The sequence below is a fragment of the Culex quinquefasciatus genome, chromosome 3 (genome assembly GCF_015732765.1).
Source record: "Culex quinquefasciatus strain JHB chromosome 3, VPISU_Cqui_1.0_pri_paternal, whole genome shotgun sequence".
In the NCBI taxonomy this organism is placed as follows: domain Eukaryota; kingdom Metazoa; phylum Arthropoda; class Insecta; order Diptera; family Culicidae; genus Culex; species Culex quinquefasciatus.
Window position 1 is genome coordinate 172,186,918 of NC_051863.1, and position 25,770 is coordinate 172,212,687.

General features: G+C 39.8%; 2 protein-coding genes across 5 annotated transcripts in view; both read right to left on the reverse strand.

Moving 5' to 3' along the window:
• Positions 1-11,989, reverse strand: part of LOC6039260 (activated Cdc42 kinase-like) — a 64,640-nt gene extending 52,651 nt beyond the window's left edge. The window contains exon 1 of the mRNA XM_038265487.1: positions 11,344-11,989. Coding sequence (XP_038121415.1) covers positions 11,344-11,347 — 4 coding nt within the window. The 5' untranslated portion in view covers positions 11,348-11,989. The remainder of the gene's footprint in view (positions 1-11,343) is intronic.
• Positions 11,990-20,907: 8,918 nt separating this feature from the next.
• Positions 20,908-25,770, reverse strand: part of LOC6052304 (sorbin and SH3 domain-containing protein 1) — a 148,165-nt gene continuing 143,302 nt past the window's right edge. For all 4 annotated transcript variants that reach the window (XM_038260162.1, XM_038260161.1, XM_038260164.1 and 1 more), the window contains 5 exons: positions 24,211-24,547; positions 24,041-24,155; positions 23,769-23,978; positions 23,074-23,279; positions 20,908-23,018 (listed from right to left, as the gene is read on the reverse strand). In XM_038260162.1, coding sequence (XP_038116090.1) covers positions 22,850-23,018; positions 23,074-23,279; positions 23,769-23,978; positions 24,041-24,155; positions 24,211-24,547 — 1,037 coding nt within the window. In that variant the 3' untranslated portion in view covers positions 20,908-22,849. The remainder of the gene's footprint in view (positions 23,019-23,073; positions 23,280-23,768; positions 23,979-24,040; positions 24,156-24,210; positions 24,548-25,770) is intronic.

A 25,770-nucleotide genomic window follows, 5' to 3' on the forward strand; every position in this document is an offset into this window, starting at 1 on the left:
ATTTACACCCAGCACCAACAGTAAGGACTGGCGCCTTAGCCCACTCGGCCATCAGCCCGATGAAAAGCTGTAAGGATAAACGCATATATGAGCTTGACATTTCGGTCAAATAGGTTTCCCATACTGATGGGCTACATATTTCAGGGAATAAAATCACATAAAATTGCATAAAATAATGCAATATTTATTTTACACCCAGGCCTTTACACGCAGCTGGATTACTACTTTTTTAGCTGTGTACACTAGTTCAGTTGTTTGGCAATCATTAAGATTCAAAAAATTTAAAATTTGACGAAAACAAAAAAAAAAAATGCGAAAAAACCTTTTTGCGGTACTAAACATTGAAAATTTGCTAAAATTCAAAGTGGTTTTAATTCAACCCAAACATGCTAAAAATGATTTTAAACGCAGGGGCAGGGATGGAATAATCGCAAAAAAAATCAATTTCGCATGCGAGCAGTTCTCTCAGATTTCGGTCATTCGATTTTTTTTTGTATTTTTTAATCCGACTGAAACTTTTTTGGTGCCTTCGGTACGCCCAAAAAAGCCATTTTGCATCATTAGTTTGTCCATATAATTTTCCATACAAATTTGGCAGCTGGCCATACAAAAATGATGTATGAAAATTCAAAAATCTGTATCTTTTGAAGGAATTTTTTGATCGATTTGGTGTCTTCGGCAAAGTTACAGGTATGGATATGGACTACACTGGAAAAAAATATTACACTGTAAAAAAAATTTGGTGATTTTTTATTTAGCTTTTTGTCACTAAAACTTGATTTGCAAAAAACACTATTTTTTTATTTTTTGATATGTTTTAGAGGACATCAAATGCCAACTTTTCAGAAATTTCCAGGTTGTGCAAAAAACCTTTAGCGAGTTATGATTTTTTTGAATCAATACTGATTTTTTCAAAAAATCAAAAATTGGTCGCAAAATTTTTTTAACTTCATTTTTCGCTGTAAAATCAAATTTTTAACAAAAAAGTACTCAAGTGAAATTTTGATAAAGTGCACCGTTTTCAAGTTAAATCCATATTTAGGTGACTTTTTTGAAAATAGTCGAAGTTTTTCATTTTTTTAAATTAGTGCAAACATGTTTGCCCACCTTTGAAAAAAATATTTTTGAAAAGCTGAAAAAATTCTCTGTATTTTGCACTTTTGAACTTTGTTGATACGACCCTTAGTTGCTGAAATATTGCCATGCAAAGGTTGAAAAAGCAGCAAAATTGATGTTTTCTAAGTCCCACCCAAACAACACACCATTTCCTAATGTCGATATCTCAGCAACTAATGGTCCAATTTTGAAAATTAAAATATGAAACATTCGTGAAATTTTCCGATCTTTTCGAAAAAAATATTTTCAATTTTTTTAAACCAAGACTAACATTTCAAAAGGGTCAAACATTCAATTTTACGCTCATTAGAAATGTTAGTCTTGATTTTAAATTTTTGAAAATAGTTTTTTCGAAAAGTTTGGAAAATTTCACGAATGTTTCATATTTTGACATTGTAAATCGGACCTATAGTTGCTGAGATATCGACATTAGAAAATTGTGGGTTGTTTGGGTGAGACTTAGAAAACATCAATTTTCCTGTTTTTTAACCTTTGCATGGAAATATCTCAGCAACTAAGGGTCGTATCAACAAAGTCCGAAAAAGCAAAATATAGAGAATTTTCTCAGCTTTTCTAAAATATTTTTTTCAAAAGTGGGCAAACATGGGCACTATTTTTAAAAAATGAAAAACTGCGACTTTTTTCAAAAAAGTTACCTAAAAATGGCTATAACTTAAAAACGGTGCACTTTATCAAAAATTTACTAAAGTACTTTTTGGTTGAAAATTCAATATTACATCGAAAAATGAAATTGAAAAATTTTTGCGACCAATATTTCGATTCTTTGAAAAAATCTGTATTGATTCAAAAAATCATAACTCGGTCAAAATTTTTTACCCATTCTGGAAATTTCTGAAAAGTTGGCATTTGATGTCCTCTAAAACATATCAAAAAATAAAAAAAAATATAAATAGTGTTTTTTTGCAAATCAAGTTTTAGTGTCAAAAAGTTAAATAAAAAATCACCATTTTTTTTTACCGTGTATCATTTTTTTAGTGTAGTCCATATCCATACCTACAACTTTGCCGAAGACACCAAATCGATAAAAAAATTCCTTCAAAAGATACAGATTTTTGAATTTTCACATATAATTTTTGTTTGGACAGCTGCCAAATTTGTATGGAAAAATATATGGACAAACTAATGATGCAAAATGCCTTCTTTGGGCATACCGAAGACAACCAAAAAGTTTCAACCGGATTAAAAAATACAAGAATTAAAATTAAAGAAAAAAGACCGATTCCGTAGAGAACTGCTCATATGTGACAGGTCAATTTCCGACGTGTAACGTTACGCTTGCAAGTGTAGTATAGTGAAAAAGATGTTCCACCGAGTAATCAAGATGATGATTTTTTTAGATTTTTTTTACCGATTTCGTGCGCGTGAGAGGAGAGCATGCTCCCTTCGGATTTTTTCTCTTGATGAACATCCAATGATTTTCTTTTGATGGTGATTATTCCATCTCTGCGCAGGGGAATGCATTTTAAATTGATTTCAGCTGATTGCACTAAAATTTACATTGAAATTTAGATTTTTTTGAAAAAAATATTTTTTGTCCCCAGATTTTTCGGGCCAACATAAAAGGGCGGGAAAAGGGGGGGGGGGTGACGAAAAGTTTAAAATTTGTACCAGCCTTACGAGACTTAACCAAAAACTTCTGGTTCTAGCATAATTTTTGAACAAATGTCATTTGTGTGGTGTTGACATAAAAAGGAAAAAAGGAAAGGAAAGGAAAGGAAAGGAAAAGGAAACTTTTGAGTTACTCTCTAAGATATAGCCTCACAAAAAAAAATCGAAGCGCTGAAAATGAGTCACACAATTAGCCTGTAATTTTCAAAAGACGAAATCTCAAAACCATTGGTTTGATTTTCAATGTTCTGTTCAATTTTCTGATCTTTTCAATAAAAATAATTTAAAAAATGCCCCGACCCCTCTTCGATTTCGTAAAACTTTGCTCCCAGGTTTTTCTATTTTTTTTTGTTGTCTAGTGACAGTGGAACGGTGCGATCCATTTAATTTTTCAGGATTTTTTACTTTTTTTTTTACTGTGAACAGACACGGACCACTGCGACACTTGCGTATCTATTGTAGTATGATCTGTTCTCAGGTTTTCTGTTTTGCTGCTGCTTACAGCCTGCCGAACGATCGTCTTCCGTAGCGCTATTGTTTGAGCGAGACAGTTTTTGACGAATTATTCGAGCAGTTGCCCCCTCTCTTTCCCCAAACCAATCCCTCAACGCCATGCCACACGAGCACGAGAGACCGATCCGAGGACGTGGAGATGAGCGAGATTGAGGGGAAATCTCATTTATTTTTGACCCATCTAGAGATCGTTACCGAGCATACAGCCCAATCTTGAGCTCGAATTTTGCCTGAGAGCATGTGAACGAGTCGAAAGTAGCATTTGAAGCTCTTCTCTGTGTATTGTTGCAGAGTTCTTCAACGCTCAGACTCAGTCGCCAACAGATCGTCCGAGAGATTGGATGGGATGGGTGTTGGGGAGGCTTGGGAATTGACAAATCAATTCTCACAGCAGCCGAAATCCAAATATTGAATATTACGCCCATTTAAAATGCTAGTCTTGATTTAAAAATTTTCAAAATATTTTTTTCGAAAAGATCGGAAAATTTCACGAATGTTTCATGTATTAACATTGAAAATCGGACCATTAATTGCTGAGATAACGTCATTAGAAAATGGTGGGCTGATTGGGTGAGACTTGAAAACTTCAATTTTCGTGTTTCTTTTTCTTTAAGCCGCTGTATTTCAGCAACCAGAGGTCCAATCTTCAATGTCTCTTTTTTTATAGCAAATTTTCTGAACTTTACAAAAAAAATAATTTTAGAAATGGTCACTCATGGTAACTATTTTAAAAAATTGAAAAACTGCAAATATTTCGCTAAAATCAAACTTTCAGTGGCTATATCTTGAAAACGGAGCCCTTTATCAAAAAATCTGTAAAGTACTTTTCGATTGCAAATTCAATTTTGCATTAAAAAGTAATGTCAAACTTGTTTTTGCACAAAACTTCGATTTTTTCCAAAAATCACTATTTTTTCAAAAATTCATAACTTGGCGGCAGATTTTTTGACCATGTTTTTCTATGGCTCAAAAGTTGCGGATTTTTGTCCCCTAAAACATATCAAAAAATCTCGAAAATCAAAAAATACGTATTTTGGGAAATTGAGTTTTAGTGAAAAAAAAAAGTTGATAAAAAATCTCCAATTTTTTTTTCCTTGTACCTATTTTTTCTCAAAAGTCCTCAACAATACCTACAACTTTGCCGAAGACACCAAATTGATCAGAAAATTCACTCAAAAGTTACAGCTGTTTGAATATTTACAAACCATTTTTGTATGAACAGCTGCCAAAATTGTATGGAGACTTGTATGGGTGAACCAATGACACAAAATAGCATATTTGGTCATAGGGAAGGCCCCCACAAAGTTTGAGCCAAATCAAAAAATACAAATAAAATCCATTTTCGGTTTTGGTAGAGAATTGCTCACCTATCTTCGTGATATGAAGAGTTTAATGCTCGATTTAAGCTCCAAAAATACTATTTAGGCTATAAACTTACCAGCAACAGCACCGCCTCAAGTAAGCACGCAAATGTATGCCACTTACTGGCCAAAAAGATCAAATTTAATGCACTTTTGATCATAATTTCTATTTTGCGAGAAAATTTCTCATCATTTTGGTGGCACACACATCCACACGCAAGATGAGAGGTTAACTGCTTAACGAAAGTCGCCATCGATATCTTTTCACTTGCCCTAACGATTTCAAAGCGCTTAAGATACAAAAATTGCCTTCAACTACCGGCTTTTGCACATTAGTAAGTCACTCACTTGAGTAATAATCTTAAAACATGTAAATAATTAGCAAGCACCATAAAAAAAAACAAACGCGCCAAGTCTTTTGACGTTTGACTTTTGACGACCCATTCCAATCGAAGGCTGAAGAAAACCGAGCGAGATGCGAAGGCAAATGAAGAAGTGCCATCACAATTGGCGGCACTAAGCAGACCCAAAAGAGCGCTGGAAGAAAAAAAGAACTGAGCTGAAAATAAAAAAACGTTTCTTAATCCACCATTAGGTGGGTGGTGCCTTCCTCACATTTACAAAGTGATAATGAAAATAAGTTTATGAAAAAAAAATATACCTGATACAGACTTTTCCAGAAAACATGCAAACTCTCATTTGAATCAATGTGGCAACCGGGCGTTTCGCATCTGGCGCGACTCTCGCACGTAAACAAGAAGACCCGGCCTTTTTAGGTTAGGCAAAAAATCACCCTTTTTTGTATCTACAAAAATCTTTTTCTTGGTATAACTTTTTAAATACTTAACTAAACAGAATAAAATTTAATAGGGTCTTAGGGGACCCCAAAACGAACAGAATAAGGTGGATCCGGCTAAAATCGGTTCAGCCAGTTCTGAGATAATCGTGTGGAAAAAAAATCATGTCTACACACATCCCCACAGCAGTTGTTCAGAATTTGATTCTGAGTCGATAGGTATATGTGAAGGTATATCTAGGAGTCGTATTTAAGAAGTTCATTTTTCGAGTGATTTTATAGCCTTGCCTCAGTGAGGTGAGGAAGGCAAAAATGGGCGTGGCCCAAGGCATTCTCGTCTGATTAGAATACATTTGGGGAATATTTTTTTTAAAAGCTTGTAAAAGGAATACAATAACTTTTAGTACAAGTGATAATAAACAGAAATGTTCACAAAAAGTTGCTCTACTCGTTGGTGTACTTGGTTTAAGTAAATTTCAAGGAACACTCCAGATTATCCAGCATCGTTCAAACACGACCGCTTATTAGGCTTAAAATGGGCTTAAGTGGCTTCGAGTGCTAGGTTTGAGGTGAAATTACTCGTATTCAAAGTCTGATACATAATTTCACTGCCGGTCAGCGAATAATAGAATGGAGGGCACAAACTGTTGGTCAATATCAAAATATGATTTTTTGTGAAATTTTCTTATTCGTTAAATATAGAATATCCTATTATTGAAAATACCTACTTCAAAAAGATTAAACAACAATTTGGACTGTTTCCAATGCTATGCAAAAATTCAAAATTTAGAAAATATCCAACGCAGATGCCCTCTCGCTAAACACTGCATACGACAATCTCGGTGATGACGAAGGCTTTTGCCGCAATGTTGCACAAGTGCTCAACAGACACATTCAGCACTTGCTTCGCGGGCCGGGGTGATTTTACCAGCAATGTGATGCTCCCTCCTGCCTTCGTAATAGCACTGCTGCTGGTGGGCTCATTCAAAGCATAACAACACCATACATCATCCGAACTCTCAACCCAACCTGCAAACCAGCAACCTGGTCTCGATCGTTAATGCTGGTTGGCTTTTACATCACGCCTGATATGGGGCCTCTGCTCTGTTGCCCTTGGGGCTTTCTTAAGGCACGGAAAATTAAAAAAATAACTTTATGAAGCCAAAATTTAATAGATCAAAAAATTGATAAATTCTTTCAACATTTAATTTTTAAAAAGAATTGCTATTAAGCAGCTTTTAGTGCTTTTCCAAATATGCAATAAAAGCACCGAAAAAATAATACTTAAGGCGCCTCACTGGCGAAAGAGTTTTCCGTACGTGTATTTGTGCAATGCAAGGGTGCATTGCTTGTATGTGTGCATGTCGAATGCCGAGAAGCAAACGCATTCTCGTCGTTGTTTGAGCTATATTGTTTGTAAAAGTGGCGACAGCATCCTCTCCCCTCTGTTTCTCCTTTGGTGCATCCGATCTGATGATGGTACGCTGTGGAAGGGAATCGCAAAGAATTTCACTTTGAAAAGAAAGGGTCGGGGAAGATGCAACTTGTTCACACTCTTTGAGCATCTGCACACACACAAACACATGTGCCGGGAGATTGAGATGACGCATACACGCAGCAGCAGCCAGCGTTACGTGCACTTGAAAGGGGTTCATTGTTGCCCGTGGATGGTGCTTGCTGGTTGAACTCCCGGTTCTGAGGGTTCCTTTTTTCAAAACATACAAGTGTGAAAATTGTTGAAGTTCTTGGGAGCAGCTATGTACTTGAAAACTGAATTTTTCATTTTTTTTACCTCAGTGAAAATTGCATGATTCTAAATGGCTAAAAACACTATCATAAGTAAAATTTGAAATCTGTTAAAGTATAGAAAAGTAGGTGAAATATACCCTTTCTAATCAAACACCTATCTTCGTCATATGGAGAGTTTGATGCTCGATCAATGCTCCAAAAATACTTTTCAGGCTTTAAACTTACCAGCAACAGCACCGCTTCGAGTAAGCACGCAAATTTATGCCACTTACTGGCCAAAAAGATCAAATTTAGTGCACTTTTGATCATAATTTCTATTTTGCGAGAAAATTTCTCATCATTTTGGTGGCACACACATCCACACGCAAGATCAGAGGTTAACTGCTTAACGAAAGTCGCCATCAATATCTTTTCGCTTGCGCTAACGATTTCAAAGCGCTTAAGATATAAAATTGCTTCCAACTACCGGCAACATGTTCTTTGGACCATTACTTAGTCACTCACTTGAAAAATAATCCCGAAAAATGTAAATAATTAGCAAGCACCAACAAAAAAACAAACGCGCTAGGTCTTTTGACGTTTCAATTTTGAATACCGATTCTAATCGAAGGCTGAAGAAAACCGAGTGAGGAGCGAAGGCAAATAAAGAACAAAGGGTGGCCACCAACACCACCAACATGCTGGTGCAGCGCCTGTTAGAGTGAGCAAGTGCTGCCAGGAAACTTTCTCTATGAATGCTACTTTTCGTGAGTGTTTGCTTAAAATTTCATCAATTTTGGCAGCACTAAGCAGACCCAAAAGAGCGCTGGAAGACTAAAGGAACTAAGCTGAAAATAAAAAAATGGGCGTGGCCCAATGCACTCGACTGATTAGAATGCATTTTCAAAATATTTTTTTTAAATGCTTGTAAAAGGAATAGCACTTTTAATAAAAGTGTAAATAAACAGAAATGTTCACAAAAAGTTGCTCTATTCGTTGGTGTACTTGGTTTTAGTGAATTTCAAGGAACAATCCAGATTATCCAGCATCATTCAAACACGACCGCTTATTAGGCTTAAAATGGGTATATTTCCCCTATCTGTCGAATGCAACCAAGAACCCCCTAATTGGTTGAATTTTGCCGAAGATACAAAGTAGCCACATTTCCCAGCGTTTCAAAACTGTTCGAAACCGCATTTTAGAGTTAAGATTTAGAGCTGTTGTCTTCGGTAAAAAAGATCTAGGGATATAGGGACCATTCATAAACCACGTGAACACTTTTTTGAAAATTTTAGACCCCCCTCTACTCGAAATGGGCAATTCCTGTGTTTTGCCATCCTCACTGAGGTAAGGCTATAATCCTGCTCTAAAAATGAACTTTTTATATAAAGCTCTAAGACCCACCTTCATGTATACATATCGACTCAGAATCGAAAACTGAACAAATGTCTTTGTGTGTGTATAAGTGCGTGTATGTATGTATGTGACCAAAAATCCCACTGAGTTTTCTCAGCATTGACTGAACCGATTTTGACCAAACCAGTTGCATTCGACTTGGTTTGGGGTCCCATACATAGCTATTGAATTGTTTAAAGTTTCGATGACTAGTTCAAAAGTTAGGTATAAAAATGTGTTTTCACATATATCCGGATCTTATTTATATGCTTGTAAACAATGTCCGATGAAATTGAAAGACATTTCTAACGAGTCCAAAACTTTGAAGATCTGGCAACCCTGTCTCGAGTAATGGCCACTTAAGTGATATTTATGTATTTTTTTGAAGCCGTATATCACTTAAATGTATGTAAACGATGTCTGGATCCATCATCCAACCGATTTTTGGTTAGGTAATTGAAAAACCTTTCAAACGAGTCCAAAACATTGAAGATCTGGCAACCCTGTCTCAAGTTATTACCACTCAAGTTATATCTGTGTACTTAATTTTTGGATCTACAACAGCTGAAGTATGTTTCCAAACCACTCATATTACCCATTGTTCGTAAAAAGTGAAGAACGCATCAACCACATAGGTGGATTAAGTTATTTTTTTATGGTCCTATAACTTTAGAAATGAAAAACACAAAAAATTTTAGACATCGTATGGTGGACATTAGTGTGGTTCTTATAAAAAAGTTATCTACAAAAGGGGATTTTTAGAGGCAATTATGTGATTTAACTTAGGCTTTCATTGTAGCGAGTTTGTGTCTTGTAGCTTATTTAATTTTTTTAAAAAATGAAAATTGGTCTTTAGAAATCGATCAGGACCTGATGTTACATTTGCTGAAAAAAAATAGGAGAGAATTTTTGTTGAACTCAGTTTATTTTAATTTGAAGATAACTTTTTTCTTGGAACTGATTTTTTTTTTTAAGAGGTAAAAATGTTCATTTTATCAAGCTCTACAAATGTCTAGATGATGGTATTAAAATGTAAAATTAAAACTAATGGTTGAAAAAAGGGAAAAAGATATTTCTAATTATTGGATTTTTTTATTTACATGTCAAATTTGTCAATTTTCTAAATAGTTGTAAATATTCAACATAAAAATATGATACCAGTCGAGAAAATTCGTGATAGAAAAAAATATCTTTTGATTATTTCTACACCAAAATATCAGAGGGTATAGCAAACGTCACTATAGCTTGTGAGTTCTCTTCTTTTATCTTGTGCTTGCCAGCTTGAGAAGAGAGCACTCTCTTTCTTTCATTCTTTCTCTCTCTCTCTCTCTCTCTCTCTCTCTCGTTCACGAACAATCGCCGAAGATTATTTTGTGTTCTCTGAAAAATGCAAAGAAAGAATGCGACCGCATTCCTCCAACAATTTTGATAGCAAAAATACTTAAAATAATTCCAAATTGACGGGTATGATAGAATGACTGCTCTTTCCGTAAAGTTTAGCCACATTTATTGTTTTCATACATTTTGTGTAAATTGCGTTCGACTGAAGTTGCAAAATTTGTCATGTTGATTTTTCCAATCGGCAGGGTTGCAGGTATCGACCTTTGTGAAAGTTGTGACTGAGTTGTCAGAAATCTTTCCATTTTGATCAGTTCTGATAAATCCAGAATGTCGTTCTAAGCCAAGGATATTTTTTGGGAAAATATCAGTCATAGGTTGTTTTTTTTTAAATTTTTTGATGACTTCAGAAACTCAGTTATTGTCCATTTGGCCAGTTTTGGTGAGTCCAAAAATCTGCGAGGATTTTTTTTCTCAAATTATCTAAATATGTCAATCAGCATGTCAAAACATTTTAAGAGTTTTATTTGAAAAAGTCCTATATATAATACATTATGTCAGAATTTCAGATATAGTTGTCATCTGGTCATTTTGGCCAGTTTCGAGGAATTGTAGCAAAATATATTGGGGACTTTGTTCTAAAGATAAGCATGATCCGGAGACTTTCGATTCAGCAAGTCAAGTTATCATTAGACATTAAAAACAGACTCAAAATCGCTGAATATGCAGTTTGAAATTGAAAAGGCGACTTTTTGCATTTATTCGTTGGTTCGAAATCAAATGCGTCAAATTGATATTGATTTCGTCGCTGCTGCCGATATTTGTTTCCCCTCAAAACCAATCAAGGTTAATTAGGACATAAACGTCTAATTAGTGTTCCAGTAGAAAAACAGGCACCGCACAAATACCCATCCACTCTTCAAATTAACGAGTCACCGCAGCCCCCAATCAATATTTCAACCTTCTTAATAATAAAAACCGTTTTATCTTGATCACACCACCCCGACACCGTGACACCAGCGCCGCTAAAAAACGCACCCAACCTTAGCTTTTGTCTACCACCGCTCACAACCTGATATTCTCGACGGTGTTGTTTTTGCGCTCTGTTCCTCCTCCTTCATCTCCTCCGTCTACCCAACAGTTTTCAGTTCACATCCAGACAGAATTTCATACCGCACCGCGCCATGTCGTCCCCATCTGTCCCAATCTCAAACTCTCTTTCGGTCTCCTTATTGGATTTTCTTCCGCGGCGGCGTCGTCGCCACCGACGATGGCAACGTTCTCAGGGCGGATCTTCCCACAGAGCTCTAACCGACGACGAAGGGTTCAATGAAACCCGAGACGCGAATGTTTCCCCCGGATGCTGCGCCGGCGAAGTCGGCCCGGAGTCGCGCTTTTAACTATATTTGGACAAGATCAAAATGGATTCAATTTCCCCCCCGTGCCGGTCAAATCTGGCGAACTTACCCATGGCGCTGACCGTCGATTCACCGCAAAGGTTCAGTCTTGACGGGATCGATTCCGTTCCACTTCTCTCTACTCTACAGATGCTACAGATTCTGATGTTGTGTGTTGCTTCTAAATCATCATCATTGTCATCGCGGTCGTCGTCGCCATCATCATCGTCCGGAAGCTATTTTGTTGGAAGACTCGCCAGATTTGCTCTGTTCCGGCTGTTGTTTACAGAACTCCGTTTCCTCCCCCTACCAAGACAGCAGCACTTCCGGGCGTTGTTTCCCCCGGAACCGGCCCAATTCCACCGAAAAGGTCACACGCCCCGAATCGCACTCCGTGAGAACACTTTTTATGCGTGTTTTTCTTTAGCAGAAAATTTTCCTCTTCTCCCGAACCCAGACACTTCCTCCACCTCCCACAACAAAAAACGCAAAATCTGCGCCTTGTTTTGCTTCCTCCGGCGAGCAAAAACAATGCACACTGTTGGTTCCCAGCGCGAAGCGAACGCGACGACGTGAACCGTACTCCGCGCGAATTGTTTTAATAATTAATTTTTCAACTGCAGCAGCCAAGAAACACCAAATCTTTTTTTTTCTTGCGTTTCAAAACTTTCGAGGGAGCGGCGACCGGACCGAGAAACACACCCGACCGCGACGGCAGTTCGAATCAATCTGAAGTTTGGCGAGAAACGTCAGAGGAGGATGAAGTGATGGCAGATGTGAAAGATCTGCAGCACAGAAAGGGAAAGTCTGCGGGACGGTAAGGGGACCATTATTATTACACTGAACCCCCGGTAGTTTGACACTTTTTCTTGTGACACTTTCTGTTTGTAATTATTCGTCGATTAGACAAACTCTCACTGAAGTGATAAACTTTTTACGCAGCGTTCACGTATGCACTCAATCCCCGATGATTAGACACAAAATTTTGACAAACGAGCGGGGTCACTTTTTAGTTTGACACCCCTTTTACACGGAGTTCACACACACTACCAAACGTTTGTTTTGATAGTGTGCGTGAGCGTCGTGTAAAAAGTGACAGTTCGTCACTTTTTAGTTTGACTTTGACCAACCAACTGGGTACAAACTTAAAACGTGTCAAACGAAAAAGTGACCATCCACCGGGGGTTGATAGAGATCCTAAATAGGGAGACTGATCGAAGTGAATTTGACGTACCCAAACAAACACGAGTTTGACGTATCCAAACGAGCATTTGCCTTTACGCCCAGCAAAACTTATCAGTGTTGCCAAGCTCAAAACATACGTTGCCAGATCGATTTAGCCAGCTTAGACCAGTCTCCCTATTTAGGGTCTCTAGGGGTTGAGTGTATCAATAAGTTTACTTCAAGAAGTGTCCAAAGGTTATGATTTTAGAATTAAATCTTGATTTAAACTGTAATGTAAAATTTCAATTTCCTTCGATCGATCGGTTTCCATGCCAAAAAATTCAAATCTTAAGTATTGCGCGTATTCAGGCGGCAAACCAGCCTCGGAACGACGCGCCGCACTTTTGGCAAATGCGCGCTTTCAAATCCCATACTGCGCGCATTGATCTTGTTGATTTTCTTCTTCGAATCGTCTGGCATTGTTGCCAGGTATGTTTTTTATTGCACTAAAAGTGCAGAAAATCACTGGTAACAATGTTTTTGGCACATTCTGAAGTGCCGCGCGGCGTGTAACTTCGAGAGAAACCGACAATATTTTTTGAGGTGTACGCACTAGTAAGTTATGGCCTATCTACAATCACTTAACTTAGAAAATTTCACTTAGCTTAGGAGTTTGAATCAATGGAAATGAATCTGATCTTCTACAATGAAAAGGAATAAAATTAGAAACTTGACGTATGGTTTGGAAAATTTCAAAATCTACGGTAAGTTGACGTTTCCATATCAAAGGTAAACAAACAATTGCATAGCAACGTATATCAGCCCAGCAAATTTTCTAAGTTGATTGTGGAAGGTTCGCGTTGGTGAATATCCAGAATTTTGAACGAAGATAGCGTTACTGTTGGCAGTATAGTAAGCCACGATTTAAACATTAATAAACTTTCATTACTTGTCTTAACCTACTACAATACAGACGTATTTCTAATAGGTTATGGGCCCAGACAGGCACCATAGCGACCATCGATAAAAAGTTATTTTTTCAAACGAAGATTGTTTTATGAAGAATTTTTGGGAAGATGGAACTGGAAGAACCAACTTCCAAAGTTTCAAGTGGAAGTGGTTCTAGACCCTGTTCCGGCATAGCTACTTCAAGCGTTTGCGGTTCAGGTGGTTCGAATGCGGACTGGAAGAAGACGACGGGGTACGTCGATGGAGCAGGAAGGTGCCAGAGAAGACCGGCGAAGGAATGTCAGTCATCGGTACCTGATCAAAGCTTGACATCGAATCGGAAGGAAAGGACAGCTCATTCAGCTTGCAGTGTCGGTGCGTGGGCACCTGGACAGGCGGAGCCGTGGATTTTGATTCAGGAGCCACAAAACACATGTGTCGAAACCCGGACGAACTTGTGGGCAGTAAGCGGATCAAGGATAGTATAAATGTGGCCAACGGAGCTGCAGTGCCAGTAGTTGCTGCTGGAGCGTTGAATCTAGACGCGGATGTGGCAGGCAGGTGTTCTGGTATCACATTGAGCGGTACGATTTGTGTCCCAGACCTGGCAATCAATCTGCTCTCTGTGAGTCAGATTTGTAAGAATGGACACGAAGTGGTGTTCACTAGCAAGATCTGCAAGGTCATCAATTGTGAGAACGGAGAAGTTGTGGCGATTGGAGTCGAGTCGGACGGACTGTACCAGCTGAAGCAAGTAAACCGAGCGATTGCGTGTATGACGACTGCTGAGGATGAGCTGATGTTGTGGCATCGGCGTCTTGGTCACATGAATTCGCAGAGCATGAAGATTCTCTCAAGAATGTCTACAGGGGTGAGCATCAATTGCGGTGAACTTTCGCCGTGTGTGCCTTGCATCAAAGGGAAACATCAGCGGTTACCGTTCAAGAGGGCTGGAACGAGAGCTGAAGAGGTGCTAGAGCTTGTGCATACGGATTTGTGCGGGCCAATGGAGAGTAATTCGATCGGCGGTAACAAGTATTTCTTGACTTTTATCGATGACGCAAGTAGAAGGACGATTGTGTATTTCCTGCGATCGAAGAAAGAAGTACTGGAGGCATTCAAGGATTACAAGGCACAAGCAGAGAATCAAACTGGTAGAAAGATTAAGCGGTTAAGAAGTGACAACGGAAAGGAGTACGTTGGCAGGGATTTCGAGGATTTTCTTCGTTCCAGTGGTATTATTCACGAAACCACAGTACCGTACAACCCGGAGCAGAATGGATTGGCTGAAAGAAGGAATCGAACGATTGTTGAAAAAGCGCGAGCGTTGCTGTTTGATGCTGGACTTGATAAACGTTTTTGGGCGGAAGCAGTTGGTACGGCGGTATATCTGATGAATCGTTCACCTGCCAAGGGGCTTACGTGTACACCAGAAGAGCAGTTCACCGGAAAACGTCCTGATCTATCGCACCTTAGAGTTTTTGGCGCCAAAGCGATGGCGCACGTTCCGAAAGTGAAGAGACAAAAATGGGACCCCAAGTCTGAAGCATGTGTGTTTGTCGGTTACGCAACCAACGCGAAAGGATATCGGTTGTACAATCCGACGACAAGGAAGTTTCTAATTAGCCGAGATGTTATCTTTCTGTGTGAGAAGCAACAACCGACTGAGGGAAACGAACGAGAAGTTGCAGATCTAGATCGTGTGGAGTTCTATACCCAAGGAGTCGTGCACCAGGTGCAGGATCGACCAGCAAATGTCGTGCAGATTGAAGATAGTGATAGCGACACAGATACCGATGGTTACGAGACGGTTGCTGAGGATTTGGACGAGACGGTTAGAGACTCGGCGTTGGATGCAGCTAAAGAAACGGTTGAGACACGTGCGGTCGATACGGATGCAGTACCTGGTGAGGATCGAGTGACGCCGGCGATTGAAGAACTGGCTGAAGCAAATGCAGTTGACGCGGATGTAGATCAGCCGTCCCCTAACATGACAGTTTTCGTGAATTGCGCGTATCCACCGACAGATGGCATGTGGACCTCGTCGGAGTCCGCCCATTAAAAACGCAACTCAAAATTTGCATGGGAAACTTTTTTTCCGTGACGGCTTCCGCGACACGCTCCCTCCAACTGTTCGAGACTGATATTTTAACGTGGCGTATCCTTAAACAAGTTTTTCAAGAAAATGATTCCAGAATGCTTATTTTGTCGTTTTAAACCGAAAGTAGGCAAAAACTATATTAATTTAAACTATTCGCCATTTTCAAATGTTTGGCTAGATGATATCAAAGGCCGCCATCTTAGGCCCACTGGGCCCACAAAAAGAGGTACGCTCAGTTTGTATGGGAGCTGTCAACATGCTCCCGGGCTGATGTAGATCCTGTTGCTGGACCATCGTCTGCGCTCCCTCCGCAATTACAACAATCACTGTCTGGAAGTGTGATGAGGCGCAGCGAGAGGGAGCGCCGGTTACCAGGCAAGTACAATGATTTTAAGGTCACGTACAGCATGTACCCTCAGAAAACCGTTTCTCAACAGCATGGATCACGAGGTCAACAGGATGACCGTGCCACAGCGCTCCCGTCACACCCAACAAAAGAGTCCGTTGGAGCGCAACATGATTCGAAGTCTGGTGACTGGGAGCGCCAGATCAAAGGCAAGTGTCCTGATACAAATTTGAACGGCGAACCATCTCTGCAGCTAATCATCCCACAGCCCGCAGGTGAACCATGCACGTTTCGAGATGCCATGAAACGAACCGATCGTGAGTTTTGGATTGAAGCGATGGACTCTGAGTATCAAGCGTTGATGGAGAACAAGACCTGGACTATGACAATGCTACCAGCTGGACGAAAGGCGTTGAAAAACAAGTGGGTTTACAAAATCAAAGTCAAGTCGGACGGATCCATCGAGCGGTACAAGGCTAGGCTCGTCATCAAGGGATGTTCTCAGGTTGAAGGAGTGGATTATAACGAGACGTATTCCCCTGTGGTACGATATGCAACGATTCGGTATCTGATGTCCAAAGCGGCCGAGTTGAGTCTGGAAATCCATCAAATGGATGCGGTCACGGCGTTTCTTCAAGGAGATCTAGGAGAGGAGCAAATCTTTATGCAGCAGCCCGAGGGATTCGAGGACGGAACGGAAAGAGTGTGTCTGCTGAAGAAAGCACTTTACGGGTTGAAACAGGCGAGTCGTGTTTGGAATCTGAAATTGGACAAGGAACTGCGGAGGATGGGACTACAGCGATCCAAGTACGACACTTGTGTTTACTTCCGGATTACGGAAGGCAAGATGGTCATTGTCACTATTTATGTGGATGATTTTCTAATATTTTCCAATGATGACGAGATGGTAAGCACGGTCAAGAGTGCACTCACAAAGAAATTTCGAATGAAAGATCTCGGAATGGCCAAGCAGGTTTTGGGAATTCGTGTTACAAGAGGAAACGGAACGGTAGCAGTTGATCAAGAACGGTACATCAACGAATTATTAGAGAAGTTCAAGATGACGGAATGCAACCCAGTGCTGACTCCGATGGATCTTAATCAGAAGCTTAGCCGAGAGATGAGTCCAAGAACAGAAGAAGATCGAGAGCGGATGAAGCAAGTACCATTCCGGGAATTGATAGGCAGCCTGCAGTTCTTGGCGCAATGTACGCGACCCGACATTTGTCACGCGCTGAGTGTGGTGAGTAGTTTCTGTGAGAATCCTGGCGATGCACACTGGGTGGCGGCGAAGAGGATATTACGCTACTTGAAGGGAACAAAGGACCTGAAACTGGTTTACTCAAAGCAATCGGAAGACCGGCTCGATGCGTTCACTGATGAAGATTGGGGTAATGATCTCGATACTAGGCGTTCAACGAGTGGTTACGTGTTCATCAAGAATGGAGGGGCAATCACGTGGAGTTCTCGACGACAGCCAACGGTTGCTCTTTCTACTACAGAAGCGGAGTACATGGCTTTAGCAGCAACGACGCAGGAATCAATCTGGTGGAGAGGCTTCATTGGAGAGCTCTGGGGACAGAAACTGGCCATGCTGATAAGATGTGACAACAAGAGTGCTATCAGTTTAGCCGAGAAGGAGATGGGATACTCGCCAAGAAGTAAGCACATTGACATTAGGCATCATTTCGTACGTGAGCAGATTGAGATGAAGTGCATTAAGCTGTTACACGTGTCATCGGAGCAGCAGGTGGCGGATGTATTAACAAAGGCGGTTCCGGCCCCGAAGCTAAGTGAAGCTAGAAGAAGTTTGGGAGTACATAAAATCTAGCTTAAGGGGGGATGTTGGCAGTATAGTAAGCCACGATTTAAACATTAATAAACTTTCATTACTTGTCTTAACCTACTACAATACAGACGTATTTCTAATAGTTACGAATTCGCGATTAAAAGCTCAAAAATTCCGACCGATGGCGCAAAGCATTGAAGAATGACGAATCAAATTTTCGCTGTTCGGTTGCAATAAAAAAAAATTGGAAAAATTTTTTTTGAAAAAATATTATTATTTAAAATGATAGAGCATCAAAAGTTAACAAAGTATCAGCTCGAATGTTTGCTCAAAAGTTGTTTTGAACGCTGGAATTTAACAAAACAGAATTCGCATACATAACCTCAAAGGGCGGAAATTTCAACTGACATTCTTCGCTCTGTTCTGCTACTCAACACTAGGTGTCGCATGTCGTTTGACTCTTGAACGGCAATGGCAATGGTGCTCGCCCGAATTGTTAAAATCCCTCAGTGACACCAACATTAGAAAAAAAAAGTGTGGCCGTCATGCCATGGCACGCTAATTTTGTAATGTTGGTACCACTGCGTGATTTTGACATTTTGAGCGTGCACCATTTGTAACGCCATCTTTGTTTAAAGATAACTTAACTTAATAACTTAAGTTATTTTTGTTATAACAGTAATATTATTGAGTGTGTAAACTTGGCTCTAAAGCAGGGGCGCTTAAAGTTTTTGAAGGCCGACATTCCAACGAAAAAAATATTCAAAAATGTTTTGACCTCCCGTAAGGTTGAAATGTAATCATTATTTTCAAAAACTGTAAGATTCGACAAAACAAACCTTCTAGCGAAAAAACATTTATTCATCGAAAGTTCTCTAAATTTCAAATTATTTTTGAATAAACATGCTCAAAATAATTGTTCATGCAGACGAATTCATTTTTAATTAACTTAGCTGATTGCTCTCAAATTTCCATAGATATTTGGATGTTTGTTGAAAAAATATTTTTGCCCATGATTTTTCGACATAATTTTTAATAATACGGGAAGGGGGTTGTGTAAAATACTTGCAACAGCCTTATTCCCTCGAATTCATCGATATTTTGACGATATTTACTAGTTCCACTCATATTGAAACTTGTGAAACTGTGTCTTAAAATGGGGATCAAACTAGGGATCAAAATTTTGATGTTAACATTAATACACTCAACCCCCGGTGGTTGGTCACTTTTTCGTTTGACACTTTTTTAGTTTGTACCCCGTTGGTTGGTCAAAGTCAAACTAAAAAGTGACGAAATGTCACTTTTTACACGGCGCTCACGCACACTATCAAAACTATCGTTTGGTAGTGTGTGTGAACTCCGTGTAAAAGGGGTGTCAAACTAAAACGTGACCCCGTTCGTTTGACAACAGTCGGTGTCAAACCATCGGGGTTTGAGTGTAAATCATTAGTTTTTTTTTATCAACAAAAAATAAAAAATGATCAGCATACAATGGTTTAAATTAAAACCATTATTTTGAAAAAGTATAAAATTACTTTAAAACTGATCAACGGGCCATTTTACATGATTATTCAAAATGGATCCGCGGGCCACGTTTGTTCCGCGGGTCATACTTTGGTCAACCCTGCTCTAAAATAATTTTGAATTTTCAAATCCAAGATGGCAGAAAATGTACTTGGTATGCTAAAAGTCATTCAACAACTCAAATTTGACTTAAATTGGGTCGTAGAGCTCAAAAGTAAGAAAATAAAAAAAAAAACAAAAATGGTTGTTCATGATTCGATTATCTGAAGCCCCATAAAACCTTCGGATAATCGAAATTTGGATAATCCAAACTTAGGATCGAGTTTTCGGATAATCAAGTCTGGACTGAATATCGTATTTTTTCATAATACTTAAATTGTAATAATTTACAGTATGGATATTGCGGATTTCAGAGATTTTTAGACAATCGTGCAATTTGTGGAAAGCTTTCCAACAAAGTGCACAAATCAAACTACAGCAGAAAAAAACTATTCAAGACACACACCCTAGTTTGAAACTGTTCTAAAGTGGTCGAAAGCAACAAAGCTCAGTCGAGACATGCACCACTCTAGACGAGAGGGGGGGAGAAGGGGTAGGATTTCAAGTGTGCAAATATTTGGTGTGCTGATATTATTTGCAAGGGTGGAGAATTTGGTGCAAAGTGTGCAATATCAAACGACGCAAAACTATGCATAGGTTTTCATTTAACCAGAGTTTCTATAGTGTAAAATACTAAAGATTCACAACATATTTTTTAAAGTCTGTAATTTCTATAATTTGCACCAGAGATATCAGAAGATGCAAAATTTTGTAAAAAAATACTTAGCAAGAGTTTTTACTAAGAATTACAGAAGACTTAACACCGTTTTTTGAAATACATTTTTTTTGTATTATTTCTTTGCAATATGGTATCAAAAGACGCCAAATTTGGTATAAATTTACATGGCTGTCGGAAAATTGAATCTGGACTTTATTAGAAATAGTGAAAATTTGAGTATTTAAAATAACGGTAAAATGTAAAAAATTGTTAATTTTACACTTAAATCACTGCTTTAAATAAAATCTATCAAAAATTTTACGGCTTTTGATTAAAATTATAACAACGGAGTATTTTCAAAAATACTGTAATTTGTGAAAATTTCAGTATTTCACATTTTAACTCTGGTACAGTGAAAATATGCAAATTATTATAATTTTAGTTTTCTTTTCTAGAACATGCAACTCATAACTCGAAGCCTCCTTTATTTAAAATTAGTTAGATTTAAAAAATGAACAAACTCAAAAATAAAGAAACAAAGCAAATAACAGATGAAGGTACATTTGAATGACTAACAGATTCTGATACTTTTTAATTTATTAAAATATCTTATTTGGCAACCCTGTTTCCAATTCGACGAACGTGTTTTGGTTACACTAGTGGCCGCCAGATCACATTATGTCAACTCTGGCCATCTGGCGGTCATTAGCGTAAATTGCTAGTGATTCTCTTAGGGTGACCGATTGGATAGAAATTTGTGGGGTTGAACCGAGTTTTTATTATTAAATAGTTCATACATTTGATGTTTAGTAAGTTTAGTTTAAAATGATAAATAGTTTTTAAAATTTATTTTATTTGCATCCAATCTAACACAATTCCTTTCCCGATGCATTTTTTAATGTTTTGTTTCTCAGGTTCGTCTCAATCTCAGCGTTGAAGTCTCCATTTTATTTTTTGATTCAGAACAAAAATTAGGATTTGTCATCATTACTAAAACTTGTTAACTTCATTTTTACTCTTTTTATTAACTCATCAACAGAATTGTAGTGTGAAAGGGGGGTTGTGAGGGCGGCATTTCTTCATCCTGACCGTTTATCGAGAAAACAAAAACAAAAATTAGGATTAAATTAAGAGTACGCCGTGTGTGTTCTCTCCTATAATGGTTAACGTGTAGTTTTAGTGTCTGTGTGTGTAGATGTGATGCGTGTGTTGTGTGTGAGTATGTTTGTATGCGCTAGTTGTAAGTGTACATTCTTAAGTTCGTGGGCAAACGTGCCCGGTTAAGTTTTACGAGTTTCCGTTAACAGTTAACGTGTATTTGTGTGTTTTGTTTTGTTGGCTATGCTAAAGTCCTCTTCTCAAGTGTTTCCGATTGGCGCAAGAAGCGTGGTTTGGGGGAAAATTAACTTTAAACATCACGAAACGAGTTGTATTGCTCATAACGCTCACAATTTATCAGTGAAACAAAAAAAAAAACAAACCATTAAAATTCGCCAGTTTAGCGCCCCGTTTATTGCTGCGGCCTGTATGTCTGCTTTTTCTTAAACCCTTCGAGATGGTTACATAACCTCGTTAGGCCGTATCGGCCGGAGCGGGTCTTTTTCGGCACGAATCGATTAGATTCGCGGTTTGTTTCCTTCTTTTTGCTTTGTTGTGTGCGGCACGAATTTCTTTTTTTCACTTTTGTGATTTTGCACTTGATTTTCGACTTTGTTTTGGTACTTTAGCTGCTTTATTTCTTCTAAGATTCTTTCTTTATGTTACAGATTTTGATTTCATGCTTAGCTTACGAACAAAATTTTGCGACTTATTTTAGGGTGTTAATTTTGTCTCGTGTTGAAATATGTTAATACATTCTAAAATTGCTCAATTTTTGTATGCAAAAACAATTTAACAACTTTTTCTTATCATCATGCGGTTGTACTCGAAATAGGAAAGAATTTCACTGAAAGGCACGTTTCTATTACAAACAGTCTAAAAGGTTCTAGTGGTTGTAGCCAAAAAAGAGTACGCACTCTACACAGCTGTTGGTTAGTGTCGGTCTTCTGATAAATTGGATGAGATTGGGAAATTAAGGAAATCTTACTAACTGATTCAACAAACAAAAACGCACTTCTATAAGTGAAAATAAAGTTAAGTAAATCTCTATTCCATTGCTTCTGCTACTGTAAATAAAATATATAAATAAGAGCAACACTTAAACAAATCTGATAAAGAATATATTAATGAACAATGATGAGAAAATGGTAAATAAAAATATCCAAAAACATTCGGAGCCACGCGTTCAAATATCTTTTCCACGCTTGATTGTTGTTAGATTAGAAGGGGGTAGACACTAATTGTATACAATTTCCATGTAATGCAACGCTTAATATTTAACAACATTTTTCTTCTAGTCCGAAAATCGTCAGAGCTGCTGTGTTTGTGTTAAGATACGTTTGGAAGAATAATGACTAGCAAACAATTACACTGCTTCTCGCGTCGCTTGATCAACATGTTGCTGTTGCTTTATTTGGTTTTTATTTTTTTTGCTATCACCACTCTTTCGCATTTTTAACTACTGCTAGTAGGCTGTGATGTTTGATTTTGTTTCCTCTTCACCCACTTTGACGCTGATTGGCAATGAAATGGCTGTTCCAAATCTCAGCAGGCGCTTGTTTAAAATTACTTTTTGGTACACACAAGAAACATTTGTAGCGTTCCCACCGCGCGGCGCCGTTGTACTCTCTTTTTGGTTCGGTAGTTTGTGTATCGATAAGGCAACAAGTGGGCAATTTTGGCCTGCTCTTTAAAACACTCCCAGGAACTCGACCTTGCGCTTGCCGATGGAGGCGGTGGTCTTTGGTGCCGCCGGTCCCGGGGTGGTCTGCTGCTGATGCTGACGATGTAACGATGATGACGATCCGGATGCTACGGGTGGTGGCGGTGGAGGTGGTTTAATCCGGTCTCATAACTTTTTCACGTAGTTCCCGGGGAAGGTTCCGAAGCAACCGGTCCGGGCGGAGGTGCCCACGTACCAGCCGTCGTCGCACTTTTCCAGCACGTACACGACGTCGCCCTCGAGCAGCTCCAGCTCGTCCGAGTTTTGCGGTTTGTAGTTGTACAGGGCGCGGTAGCTGAAGAAAATCAAAATAATTACAAGTTCTACGGGATTATGGTATAAAAACTCACGAAATCGGCTCGTTGGTGGTGTCCACGTGCAGAACTTCCGTTTTCTGAACCGTCTTGGTTTCGCGGATGATGCCGGGCGAAACCCGGCCGTTAATCAGCCCGTTGTCGTACCCGGTGGTTAGCGTGTGCGTCTGGATCGTCTGCAGGTTCGGCTTGACGATCGGTTCGATCTCGTAGCTCTCCTCACCGCCGATGTCCGTGAGGACCTTCAGGGGGAAAAATTGAAAATTTTCTCAAATTTTATTTCTTCTTTTTTTATTGAAATGTAAAACTGGCAACACTGGATTCGACAACACGCCGGCTAACGTGACAGCACTAGCGTGCCCAGGGTGGGGCAACATGGGGCAGTTGCCCCACCATCCTCGGAAATTTGTTCTAAAATTGGGCAGGGGGTGTCCATAAACAACGAAATTTTCAAAACTCTAATATTTTTGCCCCACCTTCCTTGAGGACCTGGGCACGCTAGTGCGTGACAGTGACAACTGACAATTTTTTGACAAATTTACGCATTTTTTTTTAGATGCGAAAGTGACAGTTCTAAACTCAGGTGACGAAGGAATGTGAAGTTCCAATTGTGTTCTAATCTGTTGTTATCGTCAATCATTTTGCGATTCGTTCACGAACGAAAGCAAACAAAAAACGAATTTCTACAAATGTCCGAAAACAAATGCCGCCATTCCAGCTCCGTAACCTACCTCCACGTACGACACCGGGAAGATGCCCTTCTTGTTGCCGATCCGGCCCTCGAACCAGTTGTCGTCGACGCGCCGTGTTAGCGTCACCAGCTCGCCCTTCAACAGTGACAGCTCGACCGTGGTTTGTGCGGTGAAGTTGAACTTGGCCCGCGCCTTGCCCTCGCGCTGGGGCTTCTTCGGCAGGGGTTTGGCACCGTCCCGTGGGAGGATCTAAAATGAAGAGTTGGGTTTATAGTGGGTTCGCGATGGTCCGCGGTGACGGAACCGCTTACTTCAATGTAGTTTGCAGGCAGGAGTCCGATCATGGCGTTGTGTTCCCCTTCGTACCAGTTCTTGTCGATTTGGCGGCGCAGATAGATGATGTCACCCTTCTTGAACGAGAGCTCTCTGAAACGGAAGAGGTTAGGTTCCTAACTAGCTTGAGGAGCTTATCATAGCAAACCTAGCTGTCTGTCCCTGGAAGTTGTACAGGGCCCGGGCGATGGTCCGCGGAAGTACGTTGTTCGGTTTGGGTGCCAAATCCGCATCAAAGTCCTCGTACCGGTTGACCGGGATCGGGCTCTTCTGCGCCGGGACAAAGTTGTCCGTGTGGCGTCGGTTCTGCAGATCTTCCAGCTCGTGCATGTACTTCCGGCGCCGCTCCTCCTGGTAAACGCGGCGCATGTGTTCCGCCTGCCGGTACGCCAGCTCATCGTCCGGGATCGCTTCCTTGTACTCGTACCGGATGGGCGTCTTGTAGTGGATGTTGACATCGCTCTCGATGTAGCGACGGGGAGACTCTGCGGAGTGAAGAAAAGGGAAACATTTGTAGGGTTCATCCATCGCTAGCGGAGCACGGAAAGCGAAACTACAGGTGCAAAAGTAAACAAATTATATGCATCAGGTGAGAAATTGCTCTCCATCTCAGCTCGTATCGCTTCCGCGGAAGTCATTAATCGAGCGACCGTAATTGAACAAGAGGAAAAAAGTCGTCACCTGGTCAATGCAATATTTTACCCTCCTTCCGTCCGGGCAAGGTCGCGTTAGAGAGTCTCCGGACAAGATGAATGTGCAAAGCTAATGTTTTTCCTTTTGCGCGCACCCAAGGGGTGTCGATACAGCCATTACCACCCCGCCGGGGCCGGGTGATTTGCGATAAAGTCGTACGACAAACTTGGCGGGAGGAAATGCACCGCAAATCGTGAGGCAAATTTCAATTAGTCGCCACAGCGCGGCGATATCGCGATTTCACCGAATCGATTTCTCAGGCGGAGGCCGGAATGTAGAGTAATCGCTTTTTCTTTCTAATCCGATGACTTTTATGGCATCGGGTGACAGAGCGCCACTTGCCATAATGGATGTCACTATTTTTATATAAGATTACAGTTAATCAATGATTTGCCATAATGGACGCCGTTTTTGACAGATATCAACATTTTGGTGTCGTAGCAAGTTGTAAACCGATTGCATAATTGGTCAATTTGTAAAAAAAGCAAGTCATCAAGCTCAACAGATTTATAGCTATGATACAATGCAGTCTATAAACACTCTCGCGCATAACAAACAGCAATATCGACTTGTTTTATAATCTTTATGGGTGCATACACAAAGTTTTCCAACGGAACAACAACAACAAAAAAACAGGGGCTTAGTTTCTGTTTTGGTTTCACTGTTCGCCGGGCCCCACGGGACTAATCATGCGCCGCAACGGCAGCGATCCCTTTTATGACTGTTTTTAATATGCTCAGGTCGTTTTTTTGTTTGTTGTGGTTGCTTTCGTTAACTTTTGCCAACCCATTATACGTCTATGGTCGTAAGTGATTATACTTTCACTCTCGATGGTAGACTTTGAGGCAGGTGAAATTGATTTCGCTGGAACGGGCAGAAAATTAAAGTTTGCTGCAAGTATCACTGCACTGTTAGGAGGTCATTATGCCGCCATTATGGCGTACATGATTGAAATGTCAAAGTTTTATAGCAAATCGTAGCCAACCGCGATGCGATCTGATAAATTGCCCCAGCA